The sequence below is a fragment of the Oratosquilla oratoria genome, chromosome 19 (assembly GCF_046742065.1).
Source record: "Oratosquilla oratoria isolate Oo_2021 chromosome 19, ASM4674206v1, whole genome shotgun sequence".
Lineage (NCBI taxonomy): Eukaryota > Metazoa > Arthropoda > Malacostraca > Stomatopoda > Squillidae > Oratosquilla > Oratosquilla oratoria.
The window spans coordinates 18,253,699-18,281,453 of NC_134795.1; the positions used below are offsets into that span (position 1 = coordinate 18,253,699).

Here is a 27,755-nt window from a genome sequence, read left to right on the forward strand (position 1 = left end):
CGCTGTTGTCGTGGACCAATAAGAAAGCGACAGTGAAGTCCACATCATCTGCAGCGAAAGCATATACTGTCAATCACATATTATGATACTCTTATTTTGAATAATAATATATCTATACCTGTATGATATAGTATTAATATTTGGGGTATCGTGGATATGATGTTAAGCCTGATTGTCGAAATTAGAAATTGTTAAAGAAATTTACGAAAAACGCTCAACCTATTGTTGTCGTAGTTGTTTGGGTTGGTGGAGAAGGTTGGTCAGCTGTTTGATATCATCAAGGAATAGTCATTTCGGACGTAGTAATATTTACTGTGGTAGAAGTAGAGCATCACAATATTCACGATGCCGGCACCAATGCCAGTAGGAGGACTAACAATGGCCTCCTTGGCACTTACAGCAGCAGTAATAGCCAATGCATATTATCAAAAGAAGCAGTTCTATCCGTCAGTGGTCTACATAACGAAGTCCAACCCGAGTATGGCTGTAAGTAATATTTCCTTTTACAGTATGTGTTACTGGTTTGTTAATAAACATCTGAGAGGATTTTTTCTAAAGCTTATATCAATATTTTTATCTGAAGGTTTAGAGTTCATTGTAAAAATGATCCAGAAGTATGCTGTCAATTTTTAATCTTTGTGTTACATGGAAGTGCAGAATAAAATTATGATACATTTTGTGCCATTGAAAAGGTAATTGGATGAAGAAGGATTATTTAAGAATATAGTATAAAGATTAACAGGGTTAGATACCATGTAAATGCATGTCATTAGTCAATGATGAAAAAATTGGCACCAAATTTGCAAAATCTGCCCCATTGGAAAATATACAAAATTTGACATACCGTGGAACGGCATCCTTGGCCACCCATAACTATCCATAGATGAATCAGAGGCTTAGCTAAACATAACAGATTGATTATATTGAAGCAGATTGTTGTGACTATCATGCTCAACGCTCATGACGTACTGAGATGAGACATTACCTTATCTTCAAGACGATTCATGTGGTTACACTCATCCTCCTAAGGGTAAATTAAGACAAAATTATAGCTACCATAGTGTAAATAGTGCATCATTTGAAAATGAGAAATGATGGCAGTACTCTCGACTTAAGTTTGAAAAAGTTGTATTCTGTGGATTTTGCTGATTCAAGGTCTTTTGATTGACCAATGTAGGGTACCTTTATATGGTGATCCTGCTTGACGGACAGCAAAGCTGCTCATTGTCAAAACTTGTCAACCCCGTCATTTCCGTCAGGAAGAGCAGTTCTTTGGGGCTGGTCCAAGATCTCACTTTATCAACCTCGTCTGTATTTCTTAAAGAGGACTGACAGCCGGCATCTGCTCTCCTCGTTGAGCCGGTGACAGAGAAGCTGTCCCACACTGATATAACAAAAACAACAGCCCAATGTTTTTTCCCAGAGAGATCTGTGGGAGTTTGTGAGGATTGTTGCCAAGCACTGTGGGGCTGTGGGTTTACCACGTAATGAAACTCAAGGCAACAGTTTATTGACTCATTAACTGAAGGTCTTTATTTCCATGTAATGAAACTCGAGGCAACAGTTTATTGACTGATTAACTGGAGATCTTTATTTCCACATAACAAAACTCGAGGCAACAGCTTATTGACTGATTAACTGAAGGTCTTTCAAAGTTGGGAAATGATGAGAATACTCTTGTCTTAATTTACCCCTCACTGGGTTCACAGCACTGATAACGGTTAGACTTGAAAAAATTGAAATGTGAGGAGGAATGAAAATTATTATAGGAAGACCTAAATATGGTTTACGAATGAGGCCAGAAATAGAAGATAAATGTAATTACAAAGAAGTAAAAGAAAAATGGAAATTGGCCAGAATAAAAATAACCATCAGGGAGTTGTAAAACGGGAGAAGAAACTATCACAATAGCAATGGAGGAAAAAGAGTTAGATATCAGGGGTGATATATCACCAGAAAATTGTGTAAGTTGAAAAATTATATATATATATTTATATATATATATATATATATATATATATATATCACTCATTCATTTCAACAATGACATAACTCAAAAATGGAAGATTTTGAGTTATTTATACCACTGAATTTAACATTTTCTATATTTGTGGTAAGAACGCCATAACTCTAGTAGCAAAACTGGCCGCTAGATGTCGCTCAAGGCAATAACGTCATAATTCCAAATTTATTTTTCAAATAGGCACAAAGCATGTTTATAATGTATTTTTTAATATGAGATGTCATGTACTACATTTAATCATGAAATAAAAATTTATTGCTAAATACCTCATTTAAAAGTTCCATGGGAGACTGTATTACATAATTAAAAGTTTATTTTGCTTCTCCTGAGAAGTAGCATTTTTTGAGTTATGTCAGTGTTGAAATGAATGAGCGATATATATATATATGTATATATATATATATATATATATATATATATATATATATATATATATATATACTGCTAATGAACATAAGAGTGGCATTTCATGATATTGATAAGGATGTAATGAGGAAAGATAAAAATGAGTCTGCTCCTCCATAAACTGTAAGTATAGTGTAGTCACCTCATAGAAAGTTACAATCTATCTATAAACCAGATGCATTATCCCCCTAATAAAGAAGTAGCCAGCCAAAGCATAGACTTGACCCCCCACCTATCTGTTGCCCATTTGTGTCCATTTCATCTGGGCCCCATTATCAGAAGCAATGCAGCAAGGCACAGCATATCCACAGTAGGGCCACCTGTTACATTTACATGGCAACTGCCTCTCCTTGTTCCCTCATGCAAAAATGGGGAACATAAACAAAGAGAAATCCCTTTATGGTACATCAGTTTATGCTCCTCTCACAACCTCCTTTCACATCTATTCCTTGTCTTCTCCCTTCTCTGCTCTCCTTTTACCCAAGGCTTCCTTCAACCCATATCCACCCAAGAATACAAGAAGTGGCAACCAGAATGATCCCAAGCCTAACTGATAAAACAATGGGGAGAGACTAACTGTGACAATCTACACTGAAGTGATAACTATATTTGGAAAAGAAAAAAAATGGAAAGAGAGAATTTGTGGGATGAAAGAACAAGATATCACAGCCAAAAAAATAATGGAAAGAAATTGTTTAGATGTTAGGAAACTGCTTTTCAAGTAGAAGAATCAGTGCATGGAGATTAGACCCCATGAACATAGCTCCAACTGCATATACTACAATTAGGTAAATAAAACATACCGAGGATTGATGGCCTTTTGTGGAAGTCTACAAGGGCATTCAATTACCTCAGCCTCAGTGTCCTGAATCTTCATCACTACAGACAGCCTATCAACAACAAAAACAACAATTCCCAAAAAACTTCTATTCATAGATTGGAGCTAGAAAAACCTCATAATATGGAAGGCCTTACTGTATAGGTCATATCTTTTTGATTATTTTATTTGAGGTTATTAAGCTATGATTTTAATATATTTGTGAACAAATTCATAAGGAGAAAACTTACTCATTGCAATATGTGCCATTTATATAAATTTAGTGTCAAGAAGGAGTTGATAGCAAATACAGTGTTTAGGAAGAAAGTCAAGCATAAGTACACATAGGAGAGGGTGGTAGATACAGCTTTAATGGATTACATAGTGGTAACCAGGAGAATAGTAGGAAGTTTTGGATGTGTATGTTCTAAGGGGAGAGAGTGGGGGAATATTAGATAATTTTTTGGTGGAAGGTAAGTTGAGAGTGGAGGATAGATGGAGAAAGAGGAAAAGGATGGAAGGTAGGGAGGTACATATACCAAGGCTTTTTCCCCCTTACAAGGGAGGTAGCCAAAAAGGAAAAGGCATAAAATCATTCCCACCCATTCCATCCCTGAATACACTCCACACCCTCCCTCTTATCTTAGCACCTCCTGGATGACGGGTCATCCCTGCACCTTGTCCACCGCCCTGGGTCAGAAGCAGTGTCACAAGACACATCACATCCACAGCAAGGCTGCTTCATTAAATCGGCGACCCCCCCCCCTCTCCGTCCCCCCATGCATAAAAGGAGAAGACGGAGGTGCTTGGAGTAAACTGCTTAAATGAGAAAGAAAAGGAGGAGTATGAGAAGCTGAGAGAGGAGTGGAAGGGAGTGATGGATAGAGTAGAACTAGGAGTGGATGAGGAATGGGGATGGCTCAAGGAGGGAGTCACAAGGTGTGCATAGTTAGTGTGTGGAACAGGGAGGATGAGAGGAAATAGAAGGAAGGGTAGTGAATGGTGGGATGAGGAAGCAAAAAAGGTTGTAGAAGAGAAGAAGCAAGCATTCTTAGATTGGTTACAAAATAGGACAAGAGAATCATATGACAGTTACAAAGAAAAGAAATAAAACATAAGATAAAGGAGGCAAAGAGGAGAGCAAATGTGAAATGGGGTAAGAGTATGACAAATTTTTGAAAGTAATAAAAAGATGTTTTGGAAGGAAATTAAGAGAGGAAGAGGAGGTGAATCAAATAGAGAAGAAAAGGTAAAAGGTGCAGATGGAGAGATGATAATGGAAGAGACAGAAATAAGAGGAAAATGGGCAGAGTATTTTAAGGAGTTGCTTAATGTGAAGGAGGATATGGGGGGAAAGGTAGTTGCAGTGGGAAGTGCTAAGAAAATGACAGTGATGAGTGAGGAAGATTGAGGGGAAATAATGAAAGACGGGGTGAAAGCAGTTATTAAAATGATGAGAGCAGGTAAGGTACCTGGGTTAGAGGGGTGTCATGCGGACTGTCTAAAAAAAAGGAGGTACAGTGATGGTGGATTGGCTGGTGAGGTTGTTTAATGTTTGTCTAAAAGTGAGTAGAGTGCCTGAGGACTGGAGGAGTGCCTGTATAGTTCCACTTTACAAGGAAAAGGGGACAAGTGTGAGTGTATTAGTTTAAGAGGAATCAGTTTGTTTAGTGTATTTGGGAAGGCTTATGGGAGGGTTTTTGATTGAGAGTATTAGAGGAACAGATGGAGCAATTGGTGAGGAACAGTGTGGGTTTAGGACAGGTAGGGGTTGTGTGAAGTGAGATTTTTGTGGTAAGGCAGATGTGTGAAAAAGCTTTAGGAAAAGGTAAGGATGGTTTTTGGGCCTATATGTATTTGGAAAAGACTTATGACAGGATAGACATGAAAGTACTGTGGGAGGAATTGCAGATATATGGGATAGGAGGAAAGCTGTTAAGAGCAGTCAAGAGTTTTTACAAGAGTAGTGGAACTGGTGTTAGAATTAGAAATGGAGAAAGTGAGTAGTTTAAGGTAAAGTTGTGACTTTGCCTGGGATGTGTTATGTTGCCCAGGCTGTTCAGTTTATACATGGATGGGGTGGTGCAAAGAATGAGTGAAGAAAGATTAGTAAAAGAGGTGTGGAAGGAGTGAACATGAAGGGACAACCAAGGATGAGATGGATGGTTGGGGTAAAGGGGGCATTGGGAAAGACAGGGAATGTCTGTTGGGGAAAGATGGGAGAAGACAGAAGATAGGGATGAGTGGAGAGTGGTTGTGTATGGATGATGCTCTAATGCATGGAGCCAAGAATGAGAAATGAAGTTTAATGCTAAAAAATGCAAAATATTGGAAATGGGCAGTAGAGGCAAAAGAACACCTTTAAACTATTCCTTGGGAAGTGAACCCATTTCAAAAGCACGAGGAGAAAGTTTTGGGAGTGTTGATAAAAGACATATCAGCAAGATTGTGGGAGGGACATACAGACTACTGCAGAAGATCAAAGTGGTATTTCACTATATGGATGAAGTGATGAAAAAATTTATCAAAACTCTGATCCATCCAAGACTGGAATATGTGTCAGTAGTATGGTGCCCACACGGTGTGAGAAATACAGACAAGATGAGAGAATACAAAGGACAGCAACCAAACTGGTCCCCAACCTGGCAGATAAATCATATGAGGAGAGACCAAAAATACTGGGTCTGCCAACCTTGAAAGATCAAAGAGAAAGAGGTGATATGATTACAGTGTTCAATTAACTAAAGGGGATAGATTGCAGTGACAGAAGAGATCTTCTGATTAAAGATGGGAGGGCTTTAAAAGGTCATTGGAGCAAATTAAGAAAGACCACATGTCTAAAGGATGTGAGGAAATACAGTCTTTCATATAATTGTATTAATACTTGTAATGGCTTAGGAAGTGATATAACCCAAGCTCAAACAATATAGGAGTTAAAATTTAAATATGATAATTGGAAATCAAGAAGACACACATAAACACACACACAGACAAGTATACTAACATCAATAAAAGGGGCCTTTACCTACTTGGATGAAGAAATGGTAAAGAAAATACTAGTCACATTGATAAGTATGCAGAGACACTGGTCACCCAGTACAAAGAAGAATATAAGGAAAATTGAGAGAATCCAGAGAGCAGCTATGAAGATGGCCCCAGAATTAACAAAACTCTCATATGAAGAAAGATTGTTAAAATTGGAGTTGCCGACTCTGGAACAGAGAAGAGAAAGAGGTGACTTGTTGACCATCTACAGAATTATGAAAGGCATGGAAGTCCTTGATAGAGAAGACTTACTAAATTGGGATAGGTAAATGCACGCACACACATACCTGTTTGTACTAAGGGATTACAAACCCACAAATACAACACTTTTCCTCCCATTGAGATCTTTGGGTGGACTTAAAGACCATTATTGGCCACCATGAGGATTGTATGAAAGTGGGAGATACCAAGAACAAGTATCAAATGAAATATCATGTGAGATTGAAGCCTTTATTCTTAGTGATATGTCACTTAGTAGAGCTTTATTAGATATATTGGCTTAGCAAGCAGACTGAATGAAACATCATATGTGAATGAAGACTTCCTTGCATGATGATTCCTCATATTGACTGTGAGAAGTCAGGGTTCCAGTATCATTACATTAATAGTATGTGTTTGTACGTTTACAAATGCATATGTATAAAATGAGAGCATTTTTGTAATTGTTTATCACTTTTTTTCAGGCAATATACCTCCTAGCCTTTACACTCGTCATTCTTTTTGGTAAACTCTTGAAAAAGGTGTTCTTTGGACAGCTACGGGCTGCTGAATTTGAAGTAAGTGCGAGACATTAAACTTGCATGTTGTTATATGGTACTTGTTAGAAGTACTGGTATGAAGAATAGTGGTGTTACTTTTTTATTTATATATTATCATCATTCTTATTGATTTTATTTTAAAAATATAGGGGGTTTGGATACACATGGAATGTCTGATGAGTGCTGAAGAACTAGTGCAAAAAATAGGAGTGAATAGAGAAAGATTGTTTGCAAATAAAGGTATGATGAGGAAGTGGTGGAGTTAAATCAGGTCCAGCTGTTGGGCCTTAAGATATGGAGCTGTGCCTCACTGCATTGCCTTTCACCCAGGCATTGTGATAGGGGACAGAAGTGCTAAAATGGAAGGGGAAAAGGTTTAGGTTATGTGTGAAGGGGCGGGTTTTGATTCTTGATTTGTCCACCCTTATGCAATTCAGAAAGTGCCTTTGATTGTGTGACTTTATATATATATATATATATATATATATATATATATATATATATATATATATATATATATATATATATATATATATTATATATATATATATATATATATATGTAAATACACACACACACATACACATGCATATAGAGTAAAAATTTTAGTTCTCAAGCATCTCCCAAGTCAAACAAGTAGGTTAAGAAAAATACTTAACAAAATACACAAAACAAAGCTCAAGGGAAGTATATTGTGTTGTTCTTTGGGGATTATGTGGGGTAGTATAGCATAAAGTGTTGAGTGTCCTCTGTGTGATGGTTACATTTGGGAAGTTTGATTCTATGACCACACCTGTTCTGTGTTAGCAATGTCTTGATCTGGGTGGTGTTATGAATGCAAATGTACGAGTTTAATTTTTGCTTTTCATGAGTTGAATTCTTGTGGTGCTGAAGTTTGCGGGGGTTTTGTGGAGTACTGAGTCTGGTGGTCTGTTTTGATTTTGTTTTGTGATGGTGGAGTGTGAATGTTTTTTTGTTTGTGTGTTTGTATGGCATGCTGAGGGTGTTTTTTGTTACATTCTGCTGGTTGTGCGTGTGTGTTGTAATGAGATGGGTGGGTAGGGTTGAGGACTGTGGCATAGAACTGGGAAGGGTTTTGGTTTCTTCAGTGAATCGTGTAATTATTGTCAATGTTTGATTTTTGTATAGTTTGAATATCTATGTTTTGCTGATTGTTAGAAACAAAGCTGTGGAAGTATAGTGGAGTGTGGCTATTGTGAACTGTTTGTAGGCTGTGATTATTTTTCTTCTTGTTGAAAGCCTGAGCTTGTGGTTGATTTTTATATGTTTGTTATCATTTTTTTCTTTTTTTTCTGTCATATCTTTGATGTGTTGACTGATGGTCACATGTATCATGTGAGGCTTTAGAATTTTATTTATTTTTTCTGATGGAAGGGTTTGGGTGTTCATTTTGACTTATGAGTGTTTTTCCTACATTGTGGGTTGTCCATTTAGCAATTTAGTGATTTATAAATATATAATGATACATGTGCATGAATGAAATAATAATTTTCCTTTTATTTTTCATCAACAATTTTTCACAGCATGGAAAAGAACAAGACTACATTTTTTCACATGTTTTCCACAGCATCTTGTTGAGCGTTCCTTCTATGCCGTAACGGAGACCTGCTTGGCCTTCACTGTCTTCCGTGATGATTTTTCTCCGAAGTTTGTGGCACTTTTCACTGTGCTACTTTTCCTCAAGGCTTTCCATTGGCTGGCTGACTATCGTGTAGACTACATGGAGCAATCCCCAGTCATCACACTCCTGTTCCATGTCAGGGCCACATGTGAGTGATATTGCAGAGTATTTTTTAAAGTTCTCAGAACTTGCTCTCATAATTATTCTAAAATCTTCAGTTTTTGACATAAATGAATGTTAAATCTGAATGTGTTTGTGTGTCTACATAAATACATATGTGTACATATATACCAAAAAATCTTTCCTTCTTATACAGGGGGAGTGGGTAGGTGAATTAAAGCATACACCTATCCAGAACCCTTTTGTTGTCCCTCCAGTTCTCCTTTTTGATAAAGGGTCATTACCATCCTGTTTGGGTCAAAGGCAAAGCAGCAAGACAAAGCACCTCCACAGCAGGACCCAACAGCTTGAGCTAGTTTACTTTCACTGTTTCATATTATGGGGACACCCCCCCCACCCCCACCTCATTCACTAGAGAAATTTACACATTTCTTCTTCAGGGTTCATTATTTCCTAATGCATTAACAACCACTCTCCATTCACTCCTATTCTTTATACAGTCTTCTCTTTACTACACATTGCTCTTCCATTCAATGGCATTCACCCCGTCCATCCACCTCATTCTTGACCTTCCATGTATTTTTGCTACTCTTTCCTCACTCTTTCTTTCCATATGCCCAAACCATGATAGCACTCTGATCTACACAATCTGACAACTCTTTCCATCATCACTCTTCACCTGACCTCCACATTTCTCACTTTTTCTACGTTCATTACATCTGCTACTCATTATTAAATGTTTAATCTCATATGTATGTAGGCTCTTTCTTTCTGCTTCATCCAAATTCTACATCACTCCATACAATGCCAATGGACACAATTACTCTATCATACAACCTTCTTGCATTCTTCCCTGGATATCAATTTCTTATTGCACTTTTCAATTACCCCTTACATTTACTTGCTTTCCATACACTATAATTCACCTCCACCCCTCCATTTCCTGCTACATGCAACTCCAAATACTTTAGGGTCTTCACTTTCACCAACTTCTCACTCATCATTATCATCGCTCCTCGTACAACTTGTCACAGTACTTTTGCTCATGTTTACTTTCAGCTTTTACCAGTCACACACCCTCCATGTAAACATGGAACATCCATTGCAACATCATACAACCCTGAAGCAGCCCTACACTCAACTCCAACCATTCACATGCAAACCCTTACCATCATACAGTTTATACATACATACATATACCAAGGCTTTTTCCCCCTTACAAAGAAAGGTAGCTAAAAAGGAAAAGGCATAAAATCATTCCCACCCATTCCATCCCTGAATACACTCCACACACCTCCACCCTCCCTCTCATCCTGGCACCTCCCGGATGACGGGTCATCCCTGCACCTTGTCCACTGCCCTGGGTCAGAAGCAGTGCCACAAGACACAGCACATCCACAGCAAGGCCGCTTCATTAAATCGGCGACCCCCCCTCTCCGTCCCCCCATGCATAAAGGAGAAGACGGGGAGAAAGGTATAATTAAAATTTTCAGTGAGTTGTGTTGACATAAGTGTTGAACTTTGGATTATTTCCTTTCACAGCTCTGCTTGTTTTGCTGAGCTTGTTGGACTTGATCTTGGTCAACCACGCATATCACTCCACCATCACCCGTGGGCCTTCAGTTCAGTTGGTTTTCGGTTTCGAGTATGCCATTCTTCTCACAGTGGCTCTCAATATTGCCGTCAAGTACATCTGTCACACGGTCGACTTGCAGAGTGAAAATCCATGGGAAAACAAAGCTGTGTATCTACTTTATACAGAATTGCTTATAGGTAAGGAAACTTCACTCTCATTGTATTGCATGAAATTAGAAAGTGTTGGTAAAAGTGATTATTCCCATGAATTTGATAATTATAGGGATTTTTTTCCCCATAGAAAGCATGTACTATGACTAAATAATGTTTTTAGCTGTTATTATTGGTCCTTATTTTCTTGTCCATTGTTATGCAAAAGAAATAGAAAATAAGAATGTGAATAACAATATTCATGGATACTCTATATTTATTAAACCTGTATAAGGTATTAATTGCATAGTTTTTATGCAGACAATATTTTATAGACTTTAGGGGCTTCTCGATTGAACAGTCTTGCAGCATTTTTATTATTGGAAATTGATCTCCACTGGGAAAAAGAATCTGATCATTTAACTTCTATCTTTCCATTATACTTACCCTTCTTAAAACTTTCTGGTGTAATGTTTTTCATGATTGTTATTTTATCTATTTATCTATATACATACATATACCACCAAGGCTTTTTCCCCCTTACAAGGGAGGTAGCCAAAAAGGAAAAGGCATAAAATCACTCCCACCCATTCCATCCCTGAATACACTCCACACCCCTCCACCCTCCCTCTCATCTTAGCACCTCCCTCACCTCATCTATATACCAAGAGCTTTTCCCCCTTATAAAAGAGGTAGTGAGTGGGGATAAAATGGGTGGGAGTGGAATTATGCCTTTTGACTTTGGTAACCACTCTTGTAAGGGTGAAAAAAACCTTGGTATATGTATGTATATATGTAGAATTTATACATTCAATACACACACGAGGTTCTATTTTATGAGAGCTGTGGGTTGCTCATATACGAGTGACTGCTTCACATCTGTGATGGACACAGAAATGGGTGGCGGTAGTAAGGCTTCATGTATACACTGTTTGAACCTGATTATATACTTCATTCACACACACAAGGAGAGCACATTAAACACCTTCCTACCCCAGGAATAAGATTGCATAATAAAGTAAACTTCATTTTGTTTTGTAGGATTGGTAAAAGTGATATTGTATGGCGTGTTCATGATAATCATGATCAAGTTCCATACCTTCCCACTCTTTATCATTCGTCCCATGTACCTGACCATGAGGTGAGTTAGATGTGAAGAGATAATGAGATTGATTGCATGTCAGGAATTTACAAATTGAGTAACTGATAAAATATAAGCAAAGTTTCTTCTGCCTTTTTGCATAAAAATAGGGATATAGTAGAATGTAGTATTATGTATATATATATATAAATATAATATATATATATATATATAGTTTTTTTTTTATCAAGATGTGTTTGCATTAGCCTTACTGTTGTTTGTAAGCTTGTATGGTGAGTGCATTTGACAGCATAACTTTGTGACCCCAACAGATCATTCAAGAAGGCCTTGAATGACGTGATCCTTTCACGAAGAGCGATCCGAAACATGAACACACTTTATCCCGATGCGACACGAGAAGAGCTTGCTGCTGTCGATAATGTTTGTATCATTTGCAGAGAAGAAATGACGACAGGTGAGTGAGAATGTTCTTTGTTTTCCTTCCACATTCTTTATATCGATCTCAAACTGAACTTCAATGTTCCACAAGGATATCCGTAGAACACTAAAGATATATTTTTATTATGTGTAATTGAGGTGGAGATAACCTAGTACCATGCAGTGCGATAGGGACAGGAACCCATCATCCCTAGGAGCTGAAATGGGGGTGGGGTTTATGTTTATTACATGGGTTTGTGCTTTGGCTGCCATCCCCTGATTTGAGTGTTTTTTATGTTATTATGTGGTTTTGTGCTTTCGCTGCCATCCCCTGATCAGGGGGAGGGGGCTTTGGTATTTAGTATATTTGGTATATAGGTTTGTATATGATTAGACAAACCTATATGTGCCAAAAGCCCATCTCCTTAATGAAGGCATGGGTAGAGCAAAGCATACACCCACATAATGAACATACAAGAACCCATTGCTTCTGACTTGGGCAGTGGGTAGAGGGACAGGGATGTCACTTCATTGACAAGGAGCAAAGGTAAAAGGGGAAAATGTGGATTTTGATTGGGTTTGGGACGAGTGGTGGATGGGTGCAGCGTTAGTCACTGTTATATTTGTATTTGTGGACTTTAGTACTGTGTCTTGTAGCATTGGTTTTGATCCTGGTAGGGATCAGAGATAGGGATGACCCATAATCGTTAAGGAGCTAAGATGAGAGGGGTGGGGAATGGGAGTGGAATGGGTTCCCTTAGGCTACCTCCCTTATAAGAAGGAAGAGGCCCTCAGTATATAGATAGGTAGCACTGCTTCTGACCTAGGGCAGTGGACAAGGTGCAGGGATGACCCGTCATCCAGGAGGTGCCAAGATGAGAGGGGTGTGGAGTGTATTCAGGGATGGAATGGGTGGGAATGATTTTATGCCCTTTCCTTTTTGGCTACCTCCCTTGTAAGGGGGAAAAAGCCTTGGTATATGTATGTATGTATGTAGCACTGATTAGATTATTGCAAAGAAATGTAATTACTAGATATAGATAAGGTTCTCCTCACTTTTTTACTGTGGCTTGCTGCATTGCTTCTGACCAAGCATTGGGCAGGAGACAGGGAGGACCTTTAATCCACGAGGAACTAAGATGAGAGTGGAAAAAATGGGTGGTGGATGGGAGTGGAGTGGGTGTGTATCTTGATTGGCTACCTCCCTTATAAGTGGGAAAAGCCCTTGGCATATAGACAGTGTCACTGATTAGATTATCGTGATGAGATGTAGATACCAGATCTAGATATGGCTCTCCTGAAAGGGTGGACCAGTAATGTACGTTTCTTTAAAGAAGTGAATCATTCATAATCTCTAGAAAACATTCCTGTGTCATTGTTGAGTAAGTGGCCTCCAATTGCAGTCATTCTCTAGTTGGAACTAGCAATTGGGGATGGCTTATTGAAGGGAGTGTCAATTTCCATAGGTCGATAGGATGTAGTACGTTTTATATGGTCTCGGTCTTGTGGATGGTTAACATCTATATCCACAAGAAGCTAAAATGAGAGGGAAACAAGGGTAGTGGAGTGGGTGGAAGTATTTACCTAGTTATATTTTACGGGACGAGAGCTATGCTCGTAGTGACCCGTTTTCGTATCTCTCCACGTCCAGTTTTTTTCTTAAGTGGGTGCATACCTTTGACATGGCTATCTCCTTATAAGGGAAAGAAGCCCTTGGTATATAGATAGAATATTGATATATAGCAATTCAGCGTTATTGTAGCCAGAAGGTGGTATGTGGTATGGTCATGTTCTGCGAAGGAATGGAAGTTGATAATGATGCAAGAATCTACAGTGCCATAAGAGAGAACTTTGGCCGAAACAAACTGCCCTAGATGCCCCAGATGCCCCAAGCTGCCTCATCACACAGAAGGCACTGAAAACCTCGTCCAACACTATCCTACTCTAGCCCTGCCCAGACAGCAACACATTATCTCTTCCTCGAGTGACTTGTGGGTTGCTGGTTACCTGGGAGCCATGGGTTTCCTGCAAGAAAGACTTGGGGATGGATTGATTGAAAAAGATCTTGTGTTTATTCAGTGTGATGTGGCATGTATTCATATCTGTGTTAAAGTGGTCTATCTATCAATATACCAAGGGCTTTTTCCCCCTTATAAGGGGGGTAGCTAAGTCAAAAGGCACATACGTACTCCCACCCATTCCACATCCATCCACCACCCTTTCCTCCCTCGCTTCTTAGCTTTTGTGGGTGATGAATCTTCCCTGTATCCCGCCCACTGCCCTGGGTTAGAAGCAATGTAGCAAGACACAGTACATCCACAGCAAGGCAGTTGGTGACCCCCCCCCCTCCTCTCTCTCCATCCCCCCATGCAGAAAAAGAGAAGACTGGGAAATCACTTTGGGCTGCATCAAAATACCATTCACACACAACCCCTCCCTACCCCCAGTCCCTCCTTTCCTTGCATTACAGTATCATCTATAACACAGCCATTCTCCACTCATCCCTATCCACAGCCTTATCCCTTCCTTACTCAACGCTTCTTTCACCCCGTCTATCCATCTCATCCTTGGTTTTCCCCTCAAGTTCACTCCCTCCACCCCTGCCTTCCACATCTCTTTTACTAATTTTTCTTCACTCATTCTTTCCATGTGTGCAGACCATCCCAGTACTCTTTCATTAGTCCATTATGCCACCTCCTTTCCCACCCCTGTTAAGGTGGTACTTGGTTATAAGGGAAATGCACTGTATTTAGTGTTATTTGTATTTGGCATGTGCTTTTAGAAATGATGGAAATGCCTTTTTTATGTATATTTGTAAATTGTATGAATTAATAATGAGATTCATATTTACATTGTCTTTCAGAAATAGAATTGGATTGTTTATGGTAAATAATTTTTTTTATGATTTGCTGTGTTCCAGGAGCCAAGAAACTCCCTTGTGGTCACATCTTCCATGCATCTTGCTTACGCTCCTGGTTCCAGCGCCAGCAGACTTGTCCAACTTGCCGCATGGACATTCTGCGCCACCCCCACACTGCCAACACAAACGACAATGCTGCTCCGCAGCCTCAACCAGAGGCCAATGCACAGCAGCAGCCTCAGGGTCAGACACAACAGGCATCTCAGCAACAACAGCAGCAGCAACAGCAGCAACAACAGCAGAACCAACCACAGAACCAAGAGGCACAACAGATGGCTGCACCGCCCCAGCAAGGACAACCAAATGCCATGGGTAGGTTGTTAATTAGATGTACATCACACAGTTGGAGAATTGGCTTTGTCTTGTTTAATATATCAATTACTGTGTTCTCTTGTGGGATACTTTTAGCCTCAAGTCACATGAATGTCAAGAGTAAAGCGGAACGAGGGTTGGGTGGTGGTGGATAAGGTAGATGAAAAAAGGTGATGAGGTGGTTTGGGCATATAGAAAGAATGAGCAAAGAAAGTCAAACAAAAAGAGTGTAGGAAGGCAGAAGTGGATGGAGTCAGAGCACACATTTGCTAATGACCAAATGGTTATCTTGTAGCTAACCCATTCGCAAGTATGTTTGCTGGCATGCCACCCCCAATGATGGGCCTCAACTTCAACTTTCCACTGCAACAACAACAGCAGCAGCAGGCAGGAACCTCATCTTCAACCTCCAGTTCAAGTTCCACCACCACAGCCACCTCTGCTACCACAACTACTACAGCAGGAACTGCTGGTAAGGTGCCGCTCTCAGAGAGCACATTGTCTATGAACTGTGATTGGGGGTTTAACTCAGTATTTGTTTGTTGACTGGTTATCACATCTATCATTTGAAGTGTGTGTGTGTATATATATATATATATATATATATATATATATTCATTCCAATGTTTAACTCTCAGAAATTTTTTATGTACACATATGTATGTGTCTAGAATAATAACTGTCACATACCATCTATATACTAATAGGCTTCTTTCTGCTTATAAGGAGATAGTATGCCAAGGCACACTATCACTTGCATACCACCAAAAGGTGGATGGAAGGGATTGGGGGTTTCTCTATATGTATTTCTCTTTTGGGAGGAATCTCGGCATGTTGTAACCTTCCCCTTATCCCTCGTAAGAGGCAAGAGTCAATTGGTGTATACAGTAAATAGTATGTGTACTTAGAGTAATGAGATGATTGTTTCTTGTTGAATTTCAGGTGGTGGAGCTGGCACAGCCTTCCCAGCACCACCTGTGGGAATGTTTCCACCTTTCTTCCCATTTGCACCATTCAGTGAGTATTTATCTGATGTACTAGAGTTGTTTGTTCTTGTAAACAAAGACACGTACATATCCCCCCCCCTCCCCTCATGTAAAGGGTCACAGATACAACCACACTGGTGGGTATATGAACTCTTAAACCAAATGATAGAGGAGGTTAGGACTAATCTTCTTCATCTGCTTTGTTGGGATAAACTAAAACAAAAACAAAATTTTCCTCAACTCCTTCTCTTCCTATGTATCGACTTTTCAAATTCAGTTAAACATCTTTATTTGGTTATTTATTTTTTCTTTTCTTATCTTTCCTTCTCCCTCCTTCCCTCCTCCTCCTTGTCCTCCTCCTCTTCTTCCTCCTCCTCCTCCTCCTCTTCCTCTAATGTCTCCTCCAATGGTTTCTGTCAAGCATCAGCACATCTACTTCCTCCACTGTTATTTTCTTTTTTTCCTCACATCCACTTGACCTCTGTTTCCATTCTATGTGCAGTCCTTCCTTCCTCCGTCCAGCACGTGCCTTGTCCAGTCTTTGGATTCATCTGTTTTCCTTCACTCTCACATACCTATAGTATTGCTATTACTGAAACTATACACAGTATATTTGATCTTTATGCACCCTCCAGTGTACATAAACTCCTTAACCTACTTATTATTAACCTACAGCATTCACACAGTTTTTGTAATTTGTGTGTTGAAGTAGATTCTGTATATTATCTTTTGATTGCAATTGTTGTGTTGTTATTATAACTGTGAAGATAGATTACCTAATTTATTTGTATTAACTGAGAGGGAGGAAAGAGTGGTGGATGGGAGTGGAATAGGTGGGAATGAAGTGGATGGGGGTGGGTATATGCCTTTTGACTTTGGCTACCTCCCTGGTAAGGGGGAAAAAGCCAATGGTATAATCGATAGAGGATGAGGATGAGGTGGATGGATGGGGTGAAGGGGGCTTTGGGGAAGAGGGGAATGTCTGTTGAGGAAGGAAGGGAGAGGACGGAAGACAGAGGTGAGTGGAGAATGGTTGTATATGGATGATGTTGTGACTGCATGAGGAGGAATGGGCGGGGGGTGGGGGGTGGGGGGTGGGGTAGTATGTGTGAGTAAATTTTGACGCAGCCCGAAGGGATTTCTCCCCGTCCTCGCCTTATATGCAAAGGGGGACGGAGAGGGGGGGTCGCCGATTAAATGAAGCGGCCTTGCTGTGGATGTACTGTGTCTTGCGACACTGCTTCTGACCCAGGGCGGTGGGCAGGGTGCAGGGATGACCCGTCATCCAGGAGGTGCTCAGATGAGAGGAAGGGTGGGAGGAGTGTGGAGGGTATTTAGGGATGAAATGGGTGGGAGTGTTTTTATGCCTTTCCCTTTTTGGCTACCTCCCTTGGAAGGGGGAAAAAGCCTTGGTATATGTATGTATGTATAATCAATAGATAGACCTCAACATTGTATTGGTGGAGAGTGGATATGGAAAGTTAGATTAAGCTAAGTTGCAGTTAGATATTGCATAAACTTCTGGGTTCTAAAAGTACTGACTAGGTGAAGCGAGTTTTTATTCTACCAATTAATTTTTCACTCTTCTTGGCAGATGTCCCTCCTCCGGCACCACCCGTCAACTTCTCAAGTCTGACTGAGAATGAATTACGGAGTATGGAAGGAAGGGAAAGGACCCACCTTGAAGCCCGCATCAACATTCTTCGAAACATACAAACTCTCCTAGATGCTGCAGTAGTTCAGGTTAGGATTGGCTGTTTACCTACATACATACATATACCAAAGGCTTTTTCCCAATTACAAGGGAGATAGTCAAAAAACAAAGGCATAGAAACCATTCCCACCCATTCTATCCCCAATATACTCCACTCCCCTCCACCCTCTACCCTCCCTCTCATCTTGGCACCACCTTGGCTGTTTAGGGCTCACAAAAACATTTAAGAACATAGCGACCTGCATGTTGATATAGTAGTTGGATATGGGTGTCCATACATATACCAAGGGTTTTTCCCCCATACAAGAGAGGTAGCCAAAAAACAAAGGCATAAAATCCACTCCCACCCATTCTATCCCACATATTCTACTCCCATTCATCCCACTCCCTCCCTCTATCTTAGCTCCTCTTGGATGATGGGTCATCCTTGCACCTCGCCCACTGCCCTGGGTCAGAAATAGTGTAGCAAGACAGCACATCCACAGCAAGGCTGTGGCAAGTGGGTATACGAGGATGCTGACGTCGGCGTCTTGATTATATTTATTGTAGTCGTACCTGCATGACCCTCATACTCTGTAAACTGGCTTCATCATATTTTCTATGGTTATCAAAATTCACGGGTGAAAGAGAACGAGCAATAGAGCAGTGACTTTATTTTTTATAATGCGAGTATTATGACGCAACATCGCACGTCTGGCAGCTAATGCTGCCAGACATGCAATGTGGCCCGTATTGAAGGGGTTAATTGGTGACCCCCCTTTCCATCCCCTCGTTCAGAAAAAAAGATGGGGAGAAATCCCTTCAGGCTGTGTCAAAATATCAATCACACTCCCCCCCCCCCCCCCATTCCCCTGCCCACTCCTTTCAGTGCATCACATCATCATCCATACACAAGTGTTCTCCACTTGCCCCTATTTTATGGGATAATCCCCTGGCTGTTGAGGGTTACCTGGGAGCCATAGGTATCATGGAAGACACAAGACAATGGACTGATTGATAAACAAATATGCATTTCCTTTGGCTTCGTTTGAAATAATCATCCTAGTAAGAATTTTGGTAATAAGATGAAGTAAGAATTATTTTAATATGTATCTGGGAGTGTACCAGTATATGTTGGATTGCATTTTCATTTTTTTGTTTACAGATGAATCAGTATGCCACAGTTGTTGCCTCACTTGATGCACAGAGGCCATCAACTTCAGCAGTTCCATCAGCATCAACTACATCAACTCCAGCGCCATCTTCAACCCCCACAGTTTCATCACCGAAACCCACCACTACCACCACCACCACCACCACCACCACCACCTCCAGCAGTTCCCAGAATGGAGTGACTACCGCAGAAGGTGGCAGCGATACAAGTGATATTCCGAGTAACGAAAGAGAATCCACCACATCAACTCCAAAGGATGAGAAGCCTTCACAGGAGGAGGTGATTGTGGAAGATGCTATGGAAGCTGTGGCCATTGACCAGAGCACGCCAGTACCTGCCAGCAATACTTCACCAGAGTTGAACTCGTCTACGAGGTGAAGTGCCCCATGTTTTCGCAGCAATCTATCTGTATACCAAGGGTTTCTTCACCCGTATAAGGGAGGCAGTCAAGTCAAAAGCATGCACTCCTACCACCCACCACTCCCATCCGCCACCCTCATTTTCCTCTCATCTTTGGTTCCTGTGGATCATCCCTGTACAGCCATCAATAACCATGAAATTCAAATGCTGCCATTTCCTATACATACCTCGTATATGTATCTATATACCAAAAGGCTTCTTATCTCTCACAAGTGAGTAACCAGGCAAGGCATGCACCAACACTGCACCCATTTGTCTCTTAAAAGGAATTTATACAAAGTTTTCCTTAACCACTTCAGTACGAGTCAAATTCTCGCCCACAACATAGGCTGCCATATGTACAATGCATCACACTACTTGCATTGTAAAAGAAAAGAAGGGAGAATTAAAGCATAACATAAAGGAGGCAAAGAGGAGAGCAGATGTGAAATGGGGTAAGATTATTTCAGAAAATTTTGAAAGGATAAAATGTTTTGGAAAGAAATTAAGAGAGGAAGAGGAGGCAAATCAAGTAGAGAATAAAAGGTAAAATAGGCAGATAAAGAGATGATAATGGAAGAGACGGCAATAAGAGGAAGATGGGCAAAGTATTTTAGGGAGTTGCCAAATGCGAAGGAGGAAAGGAAGGGAAAGGTAGTTACAGTGTGTCTTCCACTAGTTTGGAATGATCTGTATTAGTCCAAGCCTGTGTTTTTTATGGGCACATATACTTCTATAAATTTTCTACTTTTCATATTTCCGTTTTCAACTGTAATCATAATAAATTCTACATTATTTTTTCCTTTGTTATCTTTGTCCCATTTTAACATTTTTTAGTAAAAAACATGATTCCTCCACCCAGTTTTTCTGTTCTATTTTTCATCCATTGGTTATATAGATGGTAGTGGACCTTTTAATTTTGTCTCCACAATTCCCATTATGTCACGTTTCTCTGTTAATAAATAGTCACTTAATTTGTTTAGTCCAGAAAGCATTCCTTCTATGTACAGTAGCCGCGAAAAGTTTGGGCGCAAAATTATAGGCGCCCCAACTTTCCCCTAAACTCAAAACATGCGAAAAATACAACTTTCCACCCAAACTTTTCGCTATTTTTCAATGCTAGCGTTTGTACCTGTATTTAGCCGAGACAATACACACTATTTGGCAACTCTGTTTAGGTGCACTCGATGTCACATGGAGTCAGTTTCTAAACATCTCTCACGGAGAGTAGTCTTTTTTTTGCGGTGGTCTCTGTTTTTGTGCCTTGATATCTCCGTAATGGGAAGTGGTAAAGAGCTGGAAAGAGACACAGTTGTTACAATCATAACCCTCTATAAGGAGGGTTATAAGTGTAAAGATATTGCTACTCGTGTGGGAATTGGAGTGCGTCAAGTGCAAAAGTGGACCAAGAAATTTCGAGACGAAGGAAGTGACATTATTCGTACTCCAAAGCATCGCTCTGGTCAGCCAAGGAAGATATCAAATCGTACTTCTACGGTTCTAACTGCCTCCTAATAACCGTAGGAGGCAGTTAGAACCGTAGAAGTACGATTTGATATCTTCCTTGGCCGACCAGAGCGATGCTTTGGAGTACGAATGATGTCACTTCCTTCGTCTCGAAATTTCTTGGTCCACTTTTGCACTTGACGCACTCCAATTCCCACACGAGTAGCAATATCTTTACACTTATAACCCTCCTTATAGAGGGTTATGATTGTAACAACTGTGTCTCTTTCCAGCTCTTTACCACTTCCCATTACGGAGATATCAAGGCACAAAAACAGAGACCACCGCAAAAAAAAGACTACTCTCCGTGAGAGATGTTTAGAAACTGACTCCATGTGACATCGAGTGTGCCTAAACAGAGTTGCCAAATAGTGTGTATTGTCTCGGCTAAATACGGGTACAAACGCTAGCATAGAAAAATAGCGAAAAGTTTGGGTGGAAAGTTGTATTTTTCGCATGTTTTGAGTTTAGGGGAAAGCTGGGGAGCCTATAATTTTGCGCCCAAACTTTTCGCGGCCACTGTATATGTTATTTTTAATTTCTTCATTTTTTTTTTTTTTTTTTATGCATCATTTTCTCAGCCTCAGGTCCAGTACTCAAAAAAAAAAATTCAGTCAACATTTTTTTTTTTTGCTTCATTTTTAAGTTCTTTTTTTCTATTTTCTCATCGCTCAATTCCTTTTTTATCCATACATATGTTTCACTATTTGCTAGGTTTGCTGCTTTTGATAGTACTTCTTTAGCTATCATTTGAGTCCTTTGTTTAATTTTTAGTGGCCTATAGTGTTTTTCTCGAGTATTGTTCCACTCTATGCACCTCGTCAATGTATTTGTCGAAATCTTGACCTTCTTCCTGAACCACTTTCTGAATTCTCTATGCAATTTCTTTCTCTTTTTCTCTTGATATTTGCATACATTATGTTTTTCTTTACCATAAACTACAATGCACTTTTTTTTTTCATCTACTGTGACTCTTACCCAATTTTCCTTTTCTTTAATTATTTTAATTACTGTTTCTTTAGGATTTTTCTCTACCAGCTGATGTATTATTTCTTTAAATGTTATTTTCTGATTTTCTTGTTCTTGTTTCCACTGATTTTTTATTTCTAGGAGATCCGTCTCTGCTTATATTTGTTCTTTGACCTCTTTTTTCAGTTCCTCAATTTTGTTTCTCGAGTTCATTTTTCTTTTCTTATCACTTCTGATCATGCTTAGTTCACTTTTTAGTTCATTAAGCTCTCTGTTCATTTCTTAATTAGCTTTTAGTAGATTAGTCATTTCTCTGTGCATTGCTCTATAACGTATTATTAAATCTATTAATTCCTCCATCACGTCGTTAATGTCTCGATTTCTTAGGATACTGCTATACCTAGATTCCCTCTCTGCATCTAACCCTTGACCTAATATTGTTCTTTCTCTTTGGAAACCAGAAAAACCATTATTTTCCCACCTTTTGAGTTGATTTTAGGGTGTCTTTTAAACAAGTCCTCTTTGGTATCACTCAAAGTGGGGATTCTACTCCCCTCATGTCTAGTCTTCTTTTTGTCGGTTCATTATTCTTTCTTTCTCCTCTTCCTTCCTCCATTCTCTATGTCAATACACTTTATCAACCTGGATACTTTATCACCATAGTGGTCACTTGAAAGCCATAACTTCTTCACCGTAAATATAAACATAGGTGTTTCCTTGATCTTAGCGAAAAAATCGCTGGCTTGCAGCTCATTCACTAGCCTTCTGTTCGCTCTGACAGCACACAGGGAAGTGTGTGTGTCCAGGTGCGTGTTTGTATATTTACCTAGTTGTATTATATGGGAAAGGGAGCTATGCTCGTAGTGACCTGTTTTTGTACATACGTATACATACATACATATACCAAGGCTTTTTCCCCCTTTCAAGGGAGGTAGCCAAAAAGGGAAAGGCATAAAATCACTCCCACCCATTTCATCCCTAAATACACTCCACACCCCTCTCACCCTCCCTCTCATCTGAGCACCTCCTGGATGACGGGTCATCCCTGCACCTTGCCCACCGCCCTGGGTCAGAAGCAGTGTCGCAAGACACAGCACATCCACAGCAAGGCCGCTTCATTAAATCGGCGACCCCCCCTCTCCGTCCCCCCTTGCATATAAGGAGAAGACGGGGAGAAATCCCTTCGGGCTGCGTCAAAAGTTGCTCGCACATACCAACTCACCCCCCACCTCCCTGCCCATTCCTCCTCATGCAATCACAACATCATCCATATACAACCATTCTCCACTCACCTCTGTCTTCCGTCCTCTCCCGTCCTTCCTCAACAGACATTCCCCTCTTCCCCAAAGCCCCCTTCACCCCATCCATCCACCTCATCCTAGGACGTCCCCTCATGTTCACTCCCTCCACATCTGCCTTCCATACCTCTTTTACTAGTCTTTCTTCACTCATTCTTTTCATGTGTCCAAACCATCCTAATATTCTTTCATCAACCCTATCTCCCAGCTCCTTTTTCACCCCCGTTCTCCTCCTCACCTCCTCATTTCTCACTCTATCTAGCCTAGTAACCCCCACCATACTTCTCAGACACCTCATCTCAAACACATTCAAACTCCTTCTCTCTTCTTCTCTTATGTTCCAAGTTTCTGCCCCATACAGTGCTGTTGGCACAATCACTCCTTCACACAGTCTCCTCTTTGCATCCATTCCTAAATGTCTATTCCTCATTACACTCTTTAATCAATACGTATACCAAAGGCTTTTTCCCCCTTACAAGGAAGGTAGCCAAAAATCAAAGGCATAAAAACCATCCCCACCCATTCCTTCCCTAATACACTCCCCTCCCCTCCACCCTCTACCCTCCCTCTTATCTTGGCACCTCCTGGATGACGGGTCATCCCTGCATCTTGTCCAGTGCCCTGGGTCAGAAGCAGTATCGCAAGACACAGCACATCCACAGCAAGGCCACTTCATTAAAATGGCGACCCCCCCTCTCCGTCCCCTCACGCAGAAAAGGAGAAGACAGGGAAAAATCCCTTCGGGCTGCGTCAAATTTTTCTCACACATACTATCTCACCCCCCATCCCCCCATCCATTCTACCTCATGCATCACATCATCCATATACTACCATTTTCCATTCACCCCTGTCATCTGTCCTCTCCCATCCTTCCTCAACAGACATTCCCCTCTTCCCCAAAGCCCCTTTCACCTCATCTCGCAATATCTAATTTATTCTTAAATTATTGTATGTTGTGTGGATTTACCTAGTTGTATTTTACGGGAAGGGGAGCTATGCTCGTGGTGACTCGTTTTAGTGTGTGTGTTACTGTTACTTTTACTGAAGGACATATATTGATGAAAATTTTTTTTCTTTTTTTTTCTGACAGTGAGAAGAGTTCCAGCATAGCTTCATCAACCATTACCCCTTCCACCTTTCCCAGCTCATCTAGTGCCACTTCTACTCTAGACCCCTCAAACCTGGATTCCGACGATCCTTCAGAGATACGTCGAAGAAGGCTAGAGAGATTTTCAAGCCAAAACACTATGTCCTAAATGTATAGGGTTAAATGTTAGTCAGTGTGCTTTTAAAAAGGTGGATTGCATGTGATCACTTTGGTAACGGGGGAACCTGTGATCCACTGCTCCTTGCCGTTACCTAGCCAGCCTACTTGAGTGCATCCTGGCCACGGACAGTTCATCGCCATTCACACAAAAACTGCATTCCTGTGTATATATATACATGTATACTTTAATACATATTTGAATATAGGCTCGTACATTCTCATTCATGCACGTGTGCACCCAAATGTATACAGGCAAACATACATGTACATGAGTACGATATCACACACCCAGGGGGATGAGAGTGAGGCAAAGTGTTGGATATAGGGTATTGTAGACAATGTATGAATAATTTTTTGTACGTTACTCCATACTGAAATATATGTATGATTGTAAGACAAACACTATATTGTGTTCTGGTATGGTCACATTATGTGGGCCATTGAGGAGGTATGGAAAGCACTTACCTGTCACATTATCTGGTGGATATGGTATAAAGGCACATCTTTAGCATACTTTCATATATTATAAAGAAGAAAAAAGTCACATGATTATGATAAAAACTGTTGCCTTGAATTTTACTTACTGGGAACCTGCAGCTTCATGATAGCCATTAGTGATCCTCAGGTCTTCCTGTAGATCTCTGGGAAAAGGTATTGGAACATTGTCCATGTTGTGTTTGCAGGGAGTAAGAGTGAACATTTGCCAGTTGTCAATTCTCCATGTGTGAGAAAGTAGAGAAGAAATAGGTGAACTTGATAGAGATATCTAAGGCCTGGTTGAAGGATCATGGGCTAACTCTACGAGAGGGTCATCTCTGAGTAGATGTGTGGGTGTTCTTGGGTTTTGAAGGTGGTCCACAAGGAATTGATATCCCTCAACACCTGTTTTGTAGGACCACCACGAGCAGGTAATCATTGTTGGTCTCCAGTCAAATACTCGAGGCCTAATGAGAATGGCAAGAAAGTATAGACCATTGTACATTGAAATTCACTTTACATGATACACTGCTGTTTTACATCAGATTACAATTACAATTTTCAAAGGAACATTTACCAAAAACACGTTACAATGACTTCATGCAAAGGCATATTTTCAAACAAGATGCATAATCAGTATACACTGATATAATCCTTGTAAACAGAGGCATGGTTTGGTATACATAATGCATAATCACATACTTTGACACGGTTGCACTACATACAGGTTGAGGGCAGTTTTCAAAATACACATGCAGTACACTTAGCACTGAAACACTTTAAAATACACATCAGACACATACATACATCACAGTAAAACACACTTGGAACCGTAACACAAGACCTTTTGTTCCTATTCCCAGTATCATTGTTCCAGTTCAAGCTGTTCAATACAAATACATGTGGCCAGTTGTGTGGGCACAGCGACGAGTTCAAGACTGGCTGTACAGGTCGAGAAAGGTTGGTCGGCCAAAGGAGCCATTTAGTTGTGATCGTGTAGGAAGAGAGAGAGAGCATTAGAGTTTGGGTAGGGCCAGGCAGTGATGAGCAGAATGGCCTTTCACGTCCAGAATATTCGGTTTTTGGATTGTTTTGATATTTGGAGGAATTTTCTCCTCCCAGTTTTTCGTGTACGTACTTGCTGTCACTGTCAAAATAGACATGTAAACAGAACTGTGTGGTATTTTGGTTGTCTCGGTGTCTGATCAAGATAATGGCTTTTATTTATGTATTTATTATTATTGTCATTATAATTATTTGGGAATGGATGCTAAGAGGAGATCTTATGAAGAGGTGATGGTGTTGACAGCACTGTTTAGGGCAGAAATATGGAACATAAGAGTTTAAATGTGTTTGAAATGAAATGTGTGAAATGTGGTAGGGATTACAAGGTTGGATAGAGTGAGAAACAAGGAGGTGAAGAGGAGAGTAAGAGCAGAAAAGGAGATGGGAGATAGGGTTGATGAAAGAATATCGGGATGGTTTGGACACCTGGAAAGAATGAATGAAGAAATAAAATTAGGGAAAAGTGTGAATGGCAGAGGTGGATGGAGTGAACATGAGGGGACAATCAAAGATGAGATGTATGGATGGAGTAAAAGGGGCATTGAGCAAGAGGGGAATGTCTTGAGGAAGAAAGGGAGAAGGCAGAAGATGGGGTGAGTGGAGAATGGATGATATTGTGATGCATGGAAGGATGCAAGTTAGGGCTAGGGGGTTAGGGAGTGGTTATGTATGAATGATATTTTGATGCGGCCTAAAGGGATTCCTCCCTGTCTTCAATGTTATTGCATGAGGGAATGGAGAAGGGGGGGTTGCCGATGAAATGAAGTGGCCTTGCTGTGGATGTGGTGTGTCTTACTACATTGCTTCTGACCCAGGGTGATGGGCAAGATGCAGAGAGGAGCCAAGATGAGAGGGAGGGGTGGTGAAGGGGGTGGAGTAGGTGGGAGTGGAGTTATTCCTTTTGACATTGGCTACCTCCCTTGTAAGGGGGAAAAAGCCCTTAGTATATGTATGTATGTATTATTATTATTTTTTTTTTTTATAGGGTGACACCAGTGGGCCATCTTTTTCTCATACCAGATCTTGTTGTCCATTGAAATGCCTTATTGCCAGTGTATATATGAGTTGCCTTATTTGTGGGTTCATTTTGCAGTATTTTTTCTTGCTCTTTCTGTCTTCTTTTGAGTCCGGCCTGTAAAGTGTAGATTTTATGAAGACCAGCTTATGTGTCAATTTTGCAAAACCTCCGAATTTCCCTTCTCTTTTCAAAGTCCTTTTCAGACTTCTGATTTTTTACTGTTATGATTTTTTTTTCCTTTAAAAAAAAATGCTTACATATAATTTAAGTCATTCCTACATTGCTTCTGTAAGATATGGTGCTCCATTGTGAATGGTTGTTGGATTTTCAGCGTGAGTTAAAGTGGGTATCCATTTCTGATCATTGAATTGTCATTAAATTGTAGGAATTGTGTGGCCCTCAATAATATCTCTTGGTCACAAAGTGTAGTCAGGATCATTGGAACACAAGGATTGGGCTTGGGTCGAACACAGATATGGACTACAGTTATATTTACTGCAGAAAGCTAAACCCTTTGAATGCAAAGGCTGCATTTGATGTATATTCAGGAAAGCAATATTTTATGAATGTTGAAACCTGATGTTACAAGTGGAAAATAATAAAACAAATATTTTAAC

The 27,755-nt window shown here is 40.2% G+C and overlaps 1 protein-coding gene across 2 annotated transcripts; it reads left to right on the plus strand.

The window, feature by feature from the left end:
• The first annotated feature begins 222 nt into the window (after positions 1–222).
• sip3 (septin interacting protein 3) lies at positions 223–27,755 on the plus strand. 2 transcript variants are annotated; one of them, XR_012967328.1, is made up of 12 exons: positions 223–486; positions 6,974–7,066; positions 8,637–8,838; positions 10,353–10,583; positions 11,577–11,676; positions 11,949–12,091; positions 14,975–15,286; positions 15,582–15,758; positions 16,229–16,303; positions 17,867–18,015; positions 19,131–20,192; positions 24,402–24,535. XR_012967328.1 is itself a non-coding variant. In XM_076202694.1 (12 exons), the coding sequence occupies exons 1-12, from the start codon at positions 346–348 to the stop codon at positions 24,565–24,567; spliced, it is 2,172 nt and encodes a 723-aa protein (XP_076058809.1). In that variant the 5' UTR covers positions 223–345; the 3' UTR covers positions 24,568–27,755. The 2 variants fall into 2 exon arrangements, 1 of the variants encoding a protein (XP_076058809.1); XM_076202694.1 differs by having other exon boundaries at positions 19,131–19,513; positions 24,402–27,755.